General features: G+C 45.7%; 1 protein-coding gene across 1 annotated transcript; it reads left to right on the top strand.

Moving 5' to 3' along the window:
• Positions 1-4,151: 4,151 nt before the first annotated feature.
• Positions 4,152-7,557, top strand: id4 (inhibitor of DNA binding 4). The gene is made up of 3 exons (XM_034529048.1): positions 4,152-4,910; positions 5,480-5,545; positions 6,252-7,557. The coding sequence occupies exons 1-2, from the start codon at positions 4,533-4,535 to the stop codon at positions 5,525-5,527; spliced, it is 426 nt and encodes a 141-aa protein (XP_034384939.1). The 5' UTR covers positions 4,152-4,532; the 3' UTR covers positions 5,528-5,545; positions 6,252-7,557.
• The last annotated feature ends 2,437 nt before the right edge of the window (positions 7,558-9,994 follow it).

The following is a 9,994-nucleotide window of genomic DNA, read 5'->3' as shown; positions in this document are numbered from 1 at the left end:
AAGTACGTTTTACAGATCAAATGTTTCCTCCTCTGTGACCTTTGTCCTCTGTCTGACCGTCCTGGGTCAGCCTCCTAATGGACGAAGGTCAAGCTAACGGGGCTTTGCATGGTAAGACAACACATTGTCAGTTATACACCCAGTTTAGTAGTTTTGATCTCTTTTACTGTAACAGTTGAACTGGATCACGAGAGTACCCACACATTGTTTTGGAAAGCATGACACGCTTTAGAATACTGTCTCCTCATACACCTTCATCTACACTGGGATCCAACATCGTATCCTTGTGGCTAATGAGTAGGCCTCCACTCAACCGTGTGAGCTAGTGGAATTAAAATATGTTTGACTCCTGGATGCCTTCAGTTAAACTTTTCTGTCTGGCTTCTTTTCAATATCTTTCTTGTCCATTTTGCACAAAAATCCAAATTGTGATCCTCACCAAGCCTAAAAACATGACTTCCGATGATAAATTTGTAAAAGAAAAAAGGTGGTGCTTTAAGGCGGTTACCAAGAAAACATGCTCAATAACTTCCAATGATGATGTGTGTATGTGCGCGTGTGTATGTGTGTGTGTGTGTGTGTGTGTGTGTGTGTGTGTGAGTCCCTCAACCTAGCGACCGCACTGCACACGTGCGGCCGAGTCCGACTGGTTTGAGTCAGACCCTGATCCCCGTCTCGGCTTCGCTGTGTAGCCACAACAAACAGAGAGCTCTCACCCTCAGGCTTATCTAGTAACGAGTCTCTAGTTACCTGGCTCCGGTCCCCAGTCAGCGCCGCTATAAACCTTTAGGGAAGTGGAGCCAGAAGGGCCACAATTAGGGAAGTACATGCAAAGGAAGCAAGAGAAAGCAAACACACACACGCACACACACACACACACACACACACACACACACACACACACACACAACGGCAATGCACACTCATGTTGCCCTCCTTTGTTCCCAACAACTTTGAATTATTGCAGGTGTTAAACTTGAGGTCGATCCATGTGTCATTGACTGGGTGCAGGGCTGAAGACAGACAATAATAGAATTATAACAAGGTTACCGAGCACAAAGAGTCAAAGTGCACCTTGTTTACATTCCTGCCGACACACACACAGCACACACCGAGCTCTGGTTGAAGTATTCGTGGTTGATTAGAATAACCTTGTGTAAAGAGAGGTTACATCAAGGCCCGGTCACACAAATGCATCTCCTGAAATGGGCTGCTCATCCAGTTAGGAGTTAGGGAGACAGCGGCTCTTAAAGGGACAGTGTGTACCATGTATGGGGGGTTTATTGGCAGATATAGAGTATAACATTCACAACTATGTTTTATTCAGTGTTTTCCTTAACTTCTCTACGTAGGGAGCGGGTTTGTCTTCCTCGCAGTCCGCCATCTTTCTACAGCTTCCCAGTGAGAGCCAATCACGTTCTACGTTATCTGTAGTTCCAAAACCTGGTATTAAACGCTCCCTGGTGCAAAATGAATTAGTATTGATAAGACCCCGACGTAATTTGTGCTTTTTGGTAGTTTAAAAAAAAAAAAGGGTTTGATGTCATTTATTATCAAAACTTCTGCAGCACGCATTTTGCTCTGCTCTCTCTGCCGGGCTGAGCTCCTCCAACTAGACACACACTCGGCAAAATCGTATATATCTTTTAAAAACAATGATTTCGTCATGTAGAAAAGCAGAGTATTGATAAGTAGTAGTTGAACACGGACACGAACAGCGGCCTCGTTTGTGTGACCCAACGGTCCACGGCGACCTCCTTTCTCACTCTTAACACGATGACAGCTACCCTGAGGGTTTAATGCTGACGCGGGGGGTTACATGGGAGCCCGTTGCTGAAGGGTGCCTCTTGCCTGGGCATCAGACAACGAGGTGCACTGACCAACCGTCCGTATTGGAAGAGTTGGGAGTGAGAACACGTCGCTGAAGGCGGTTTGCAATATCCAACCGGGTGAATGGTGCAAACGTGCCCGTCAAACTTCGCGAAAGTTGAATTTGATGTGAAAACATTTGCGCAAATTTGCCAAAGCAAAATACATCACAGAGATTCCATTGGGCTTGAAAAGATTGATCTCTAAAATGATGACGTTTGAAAGGCTGCGCTAGAGTCGGGGTGCCATTAAACGATGCAGAAGAAAAAGGTGCATGTCTGGAGCTCCCCTCAAACTCAAACGAGAGAAAACACGATGGGAATATGTCGTTTTTTTTCTATTTGTTTCCGGTATCAGTTTTGAGGAGGATTCCAGTTTCCTCAACGCTGCACACAGATCGGATTCCTGTGCTCCAATTCTTCTGGAGCGTGAACTTGTGAGAGATGTTTCAGTCACGAGGAATCCACCGAGTCTGTTCCCATTGCTCTTTGTACTTGTATCGATACACCAACTTTCTCTTTTTTATTTGCCAAGTTTCCACAGATTGAAAATGCGGATAAGAGGCGGAGATTCATTACAATGTTTTGTTTTTAGTTTTATAACGTTTAATGAGAAAATTCATTCTTGGCAGCAACTTATTCCGACCCATTAGCCTTCCTCGAGGGAGCCAACAGCTTGGAGAAATTGGACTCTGTGCGGAATCTCCAACTCTCTGTGTTGTTATGGACATAAATGGTCAAATCATAAGCGTTTGTGCAGTCATCGCCGGCTCAACAGGACTGCGGCCCCCCCTCAGGCCTGGCCATCTCTACTGCTCGTCATGGGCGAGAGTTCACGCACCGCGGGAAAGGCTACCATCGACGACTCATACCACTGACCCCTTTGAAGTTGTCCCTGAACCAAACATTGTTGCAACACATTACTGAGCAGAGCAGTCACTTCCCATGGCAACAGGAAAACAGAGAGAAAGAGAGAGACGGGGAAAATATCCATTTAAAGCCATTTAAGCCTTTCAATATTCATGACGGAAGAGACTGTGGTGGTTCCCATAAAGTGTTGGGACATTAAACCTCCAAAGAAGCACTGAGGTGGGTGTCATCCCAGCTAGAGTCGGACCTCAGGGGCCCCTGCATGAATCCAGCGTGGAAAAGATACTCAGGGTTGATGCTGAATTGAAGCTTGAGTGTTCCTGTTGTCTTGGCAACATGCCTGACAAGGAAAGAAGGAAGGGAAGAAAGAAAGTAAGAAAGAAAGAAAGAAAAGGGAGAGCAGAGCAGAGGAGAGGAGCTGTCCATGTGTGGCGCCAGGCCGTCTACCCGGCAGGGCGACTCAAGGGGTGAGGGAAAGGAGCGAAGCGGCGACGCGTCCCGGAGAGGTGGAGGAATGTAGGAGGCACACAATAACACACACAGCTGGAGGAAGGAGCAGCGAGGAGGAGGCACCGCCACCAAATTGGCCCATGCCGGCTCCCCTAGAGCCGCGATCAGCTCTGTAAGAAGGAACATGTTTTGTTATATGAAGTCTTAATGACTCCGAGATGATAGTGAGCTGGAATGATGTGTCCTCACGGACCCATTTTCTGTAGTGCAAATCGGATCTGCTCCCTATTGGTTATAGAAGGCACATGTGTGAAAATTAACCGTAACGATTTCTAGGCATCTGTCCTGCATGTCCTAAAATAATTTGGAATGTTATTACCTACTTTTGGGGATTTATATTTACCCATTGGGGAGTTAAATTGTTTGGCTGGTGTCATTTTGGTTTCTTTCTTCTTCTTTTTTTTGTAGGTAAAGCGAGTTTAATTAGGTTTCGGCTCGAGATCATCTGTCACCGGGTAGTGCTCGATACACGCGAGGCCGTGCGTAATTACGCATCAGCGACTGCGGCGTTAAAGATGCAAACACGACGTTAATCGGCCCCGTGTGTTAAAAATAATAATTATATATATATATATATATATATATATATATATATATATATATATATATATATATATATATATATGTGTGCGTGTGTGTGTGTGTGTGTGTCTGTGTGTGTGTGTGTGTGTGTGTGTGTATATTATCGCCCACATCTCCAAGAGAGGCCTCCTGCACGGGCTGGACGTAAAAGATACTCGAGACTTTTTGCTTCTTCTTTGTGCAGCGGTGGTAATGCGCAATTGACTGTTTTAAATCGCCTCGCTCTCTCTCTCGCTCGCTCTCACACACGCGCACGCACACACGCGCACACACACACACACACACACACACACACACACACACACACACCTCCTGCCAACAGGCAGACCACCGCAGCGCGCACAGAATGAGACACGCCTTTTTCTCGGCTCCGTTGTTGGGTCGGTGGGCAGCGGGGCTGCCGGTGATTGACCAGCTCCTCTCCCTCGATCTGTCAGCCGTCGGGCTTGGCACCTCCCCTCTCCTCTATAAATGTAGGGAATCTATTCGCTCCCTTCACACCGAGCCTGCCGAAGTACGAGGAACTGCGCGGCTCCGCGGGATGTGTTGACAAGACTACAATTCCGCCTTTCGGTCGTTTTTTTTGTATTCCCTTCGCGTATTTCATCTGTATGCACGGCAGCTTTGTGTCTCTAAACACCTTTCCTGCTACCAGAGACGTTCTTCCCCCCCGCGTTGTCTCCGAGCCGTTGGTTTTCTAAGATGAAGGCTGTTACTCCGGTCCACCCCCAGGACTCCTCCTCCGGCGGCAGCCCGCTCTCGCTGCACTATCTGTCGAAGCAGAGCTTTAACATCGCCCGGTGCAGGGTGGAGGAGGAGGACCTGTTCTGCCTGCAGTACGACATGAACGACTGCTACAGCCGGCTGAAGCGCCTCGTGCCCACCATTCCGCAGGATAAGAAAGTCAGCAAAGTGGAGATCCTCCAGCACGTCATCGACTACATCCTGGACCTGCAGCTGGCCCTGGAGACGCACCCATCGCTCCACAAACAGCAGCCACAGCGGACCGGGACCTGCCCTCCCCCGGCCTCCAACCCGAGTCGCACGCCGCTGACGGCGCTCAACGTCGACCATCACCAGGTAAGCTTCCCACCGTCGGCCGCGGCTCTCCACCGTCTCCACGTTTTTCCAACCGGGACTTTATCCGGAACCTCCGATTTTACTGCGTGCCAGACCGCCGTGTACCGCCAGGCAGACAAAGCGCGTCATGCCCGTTATGTGTCATTGTCCTTTCAGTGTGTGTGTGTGTGTGTGTGTGTGTGTTGAGGGGGGGCGGGGGGGGGGGGGGGGTAATCAAAATACTACACACCTCACAGCATATCCTTGAAAAATCGTGCGTAAAATATTTAAAAAAAATCTCATTTGGGTTCGATTGCGCACTTGATTGCGAGCTTTTACAATTTGCATGATAATGCCAGTGCGTGTCAGAGGCCCACCTCATCCCAGGGGCTGGTGAAGTGCCTCAGCCTGCAGCCCACTCCACTGCGCACAATGGGGGCAATTTGTTATTCATAAGAGCATTTATTATGTGAGATATAGCCGCCGCTCTGCTGCATATCATTGAGTCTGCGGGGCGTTAGGCCTTTGCCTTTATTTAGTCTTTATCCAATGACACGTTTCTTTTTTTCTTCTTCTCCTTCTTCTTGTAGAGGACGTCAATAGTCAAAAAGCCGGAGGACTCTATTTTATGCCGCTGAGATACAAGCACTGCACTGGTAAGTTGAATTATAATTACATTCCTCATTATTTGAAATGTGTTATTTATTTTTTCGTAGTTTACAATCAGGGTTTAGACACCTCATCAGCGGAGCCATCCCCATTAACTTGATTGTGAGGTGGACAGTTTCCCCCAAGAGTGCTTTGAGGGAGCACGGAAGGAACAAAAAAATCATTGAGGAACACAAGAAAACACCGACCTCAGAGGCAGCTGTGCTTTTTGTGCAATAACTGTCACCGATGTAGCAAGAAGAGAGGGTTAAAACCTCAGCTTGCCCTCTCTTTCATTGACACACACCCACACACGCACACACACACACACACACACACACACTCCTTCCCCTCTCTCTCTCTGTCCCTCTCAGTCCCATTCAAGCTTGCTGTTTTATAGCATTGAGCCTAAACACACCTGGATAAGGCCTAAAATGTGTGTGTGTGTGTGTGTGTGTGTGTGTGTGTGTGTGTGTGTGTGTGTGTGTGTGTGAGAGAGAGCCTCGAGGAGCCGTGCGCTTGTTGTTTGACCTGGTTTGTTTTGGGTTGTTGATCGAGCATGGCCCTCTGTTTTGTCGGCGCCAGTCAGTCTGGAGCTCAGCAGCTCACCACCCCCTCTCCTCCTCCTCCTCCTCCTTCTCCTCCTCCTCCTCCTCCTCCTCCTCCTCCTCCTCCTCCTCTTCTTCCCACCCCGCTATTCATCCCCCTCCACAGGTGTGTAGGCCCGCACAGAGCCACTCCAAAGCTGACAAAGCTTCACCAGGGACTCACCCCCAACTGGAGGCACCCATCACGGGGATTTGGAAAAATAAATAATACTAATAAAACGCCGGGAGGAATTCAACCCAAATAAAATCACCACTCATTTCAGCTTTTTTTTGTTTTGGTTCCATCGAACAAGGGAGTCAGTATGTAGACTTCTCCTCGTCTCCTCGACCCGTCACTCACGGAATCCCCCACGCCGGAGACGTTTCTGGTCGGAATCGGGCGATGAAACTGTCTGTGAATTGTGCTTAAAGAATAACTAAAAAGGACTCCAGTTTAAAGCTTTACTAAACTGCTATAAAAAAAAAAAAAAAGAAAAGAAAATGGTTGTACATGTTTTGGACATCTATTGTTTCAAATAGATGATTTGTGTTGAACAGGGGGCGTCATCCCCTGGAGCTGTAAAATGTTTGATATTGTAAAGAAGAACGATTTTCTGATTCGAGACGATTAAGAATGTACATATATAGAGACACAAATGTTCTATAAAAGTATGTGGAAGGAAGACAGATATGCTCAAAATAGACTATTGTAATTATAAGATATTTTTATTAAAAACCTTTTTTTTGTTGTCGTTATGTAAATATGGTGTTTCGACCTTTTTGAGTCTCTTCGTGGATGGTTATGCTCTGCCGATAATGTCCTCACATGATGATATCAGCTATAACTCTTTGTTGTTTTGGAATAGTTGAATATGTAGCATGTCCGGCTCCCTGCGGAGACGTTGCACTGAAGCAGCCGTCCCTTCGGGGTGGAGGAAAACACACGTTCTTCTCATGGTTCTCTCTTCAATTGTTTTGTACTCATTAACTTTGACGACTTTGACCCCGCTTGGAGCACCGGGTTCGCTCTGCTGTTTTATTTTTTTATTTTTTATTGATTCTGTTACATTGCACTCTTTGTTTAAAAAAAGAACTATTTGAGCGCTACAGGCAGCGTTGTGACACCTTTTCAAAAAGAACGTGTCACAGCTTCTCCTTGAGAAGTTAATAACTCTGGTTATGAATTATGAAATATGTGAACATTACCAGACTCCTTCTGGACGACGTGTCTTTAGACGTGAAGTGACGCAGAGAGAGAGAGAGAGAAAGACGCCTTTTTATTTTTCATCGTGACATCGAACGCCGGCTTTACCTCACCGCCCTCCTGCCAGTGTGAGAGGGCACTTGTACATTTCTGTCAGCTGCACTGTTGGACTCGACCTTCACTGGCTGGTGAGGAGTTGTCAAAAACAATTAAAGTTTCCAGGAAAGAATTGTGTGTCGTCTCCAGTTTTGTCTCGAGGGCGGGCGACTCGGTTTTTGATGTCCAAACGCTATCACGCCCCTCCAAAAAAAAAAAAAAAAAAAAAGGAGGAACGAGGACGGAGGTAGAGAGATACAGCGATGCTCACAAGCTGCTCATTTGGTATCGATTACTTTCAATATATAGATAAAATATTCATATGAATACGAACGTGGATGGCCACATGACTTTGGCGCCAAATAGCATTTCAAAGCAACACACCCAGAAAGTTATAAGCAGGTTCTTAATTGCATCAATATACTATATTTATGTCTGTTTGTGTCAAGGGATTTGTCTTTGAGTGTAATGGTCTTTTATTCTTTTAAATATGACCATTATTTTGAAAAGAAAAAAGAAAGTCTTAAGAAATTGTCAGCATCGTTTAAACTGTATTAGGAAATATTAGTATCGCCCATCCCTTTACCAAACGGAACATAACGCATGGAAAGTGGATGAAGATTGTCATCCGAGGCCTTCAACCGGTTTGACAGGATTTATAGATGCAGCTTTTTAGTTTTGTTTTGTGGCTTTAATTTAATCCATCGCACATCTTATTTGTAGAGCGTCTTTCAAAGTTACAAAAAAGCAAGTAACAAAAAAAAAGATTTAAAGAAGCTGCAAGACACATATTTAACGAGAAGACTGTTCCAGGGTTTTAGAGTTTTTAGGGTTTTAGGGTTTTAGGGTTTTAGGGTTTTAGGGGCCTCGATAGTTTCAAGTCCAGCTCGGGGGACGGTTATGCAGGAAGATGAGCTCCAGCTCAGGATTGCAGAAACATAAGTGACAGCCAAGAAGTCCGATATAAGCGATACATTGTTATTCATATTTTCCCAAAAGCAAACTGCCAATTATGTATTTCTTTATCTTTGGTTTAAATTATAATTATTTGATTAATGCAGCAATACAAATGGGTACCTTCCTACCTCTACTCACACTGTAACCCTTCAGTACAATGGAGAAATGAATATGCATCAGAGTGAAGACGGTTGAATGTACATGTACACTTTAAGTGGTCATCTGATACGTTTGCTCCAAAGTGACCTTTGATGAGGAAAGATGAAACAATAAACACTTTAATAAGCGCATCAGTCACAGGAAGTAGAGCTCACTGATACGTTCTCACGCTCCCTGAGAAAAAATGAATGCCCGGTGAGGACGGAGGATGTTCAAAATACTACGTAATCGTTTGAGGGCAATCCAACTGAAAATCTGATTCACACTTTTAATAGAGGCCTCACCGGGTTTATGGGAGTGCTCCAGTAGAAACAGCTGGAGGTGTTGAACGTTTCAAAGACTGATTTATTTTATAATATCGATGGTTTATGATGCTTTTCAAGGGTTCTGGAAAGCAAAAAAAAAAGAAGCTAAATCCATCTTCATAAATCCCCAACATTCTTGTTCAAATATTTTCCTGATTTACAAATGCAAATTATTCTGAAATGTATCTTAATGACCATTTCATTATTAATGACAGCTGTCATTAATAACAGTATCTCAGCGTTATTAGACCCCCTCCTCCCCACAGATGCTCTGCCCTCGTTCAGTTGTCCCCACATCCCCCTGAATGTGGGTTACAGGCGACCGTTTGGACTGGACGAGCTCGGAGGAGGAGAGGTGGAGAGGTGGAGAGGCGGAGAGGTGGAGAGGTGGAGAGGTGGAGAGGCGGAGAGGTGGAGAGGTGGAGAGGTGGAGAGGCGGAGAGGCGGAGAGGCTTGGCCATCTGAGGACGAGCAGGGCCACCTGTGTGTGTTTATAGACTCCAAGCCGGGGCCTCACTGTCCTTCACAAGCAGCGTCCTGGTGTGTGTGTGTGGGTGTGTGCGTGTGTGTGTGCGTGTATGTGTGCGTGTGTGTGTACGTGTATGTGTATGTGTGCGTGTGTGCACACGTGCGTGTGTGTGTGCGTGCGCACGTCCGTGTTTTGTGAGTGTGTTTGTACGCGTGTGTGTGCGTTTGTAAGTGCGTGCGTGCGAGTGAATGTGTCTGTGTGTGTATGCGTGTGTGTGTGTTTGTAAGTGTGTGCGTGTGTGTGTGTGTGTGTGTGAGTGTGTGTGAGTGATAAAAGGTATGAAAAGAAAACAAAATGAAGGCACAGGTGGCCAGTTTGACAGTTTGACCGTCCTGATATGATGAGAGATATTGTGGTTGTCGTGAGAACGCAGTCTTTCAGGGAGATCACACGTTGTAGAAACCATTAATATTTCAACCAACGGTATTAGTCTGGTGAACATGAAAATGAACAGGTATGAAGGTTTATTTACTGAAATTCTGATGTATTTTGGGTTCAGGTAAAAGGTGGAACTAAACTTAAATTTCCCCAGTTGATTAAATAAAATGCAAATTAGGCATTTTCTAAACAAATATGTGCTAATTTGCATAAACTTCCACAAAATAATTCTGAACATTGGG

This window comes from Cyclopterus lumpus, chromosome 25 (assembly GCF_009769545.1).
Source record: "Cyclopterus lumpus isolate fCycLum1 chromosome 25, fCycLum1.pri, whole genome shotgun sequence".
Classification (NCBI taxonomy): Eukaryota; Metazoa; Chordata; class Actinopteri; order Perciformes; family Cyclopteridae; genus Cyclopterus; species Cyclopterus lumpus.
Note: the sequence above shows the minus strand (reverse complement) of the source record. Positions and strands in the feature narration are given on the sequence as shown.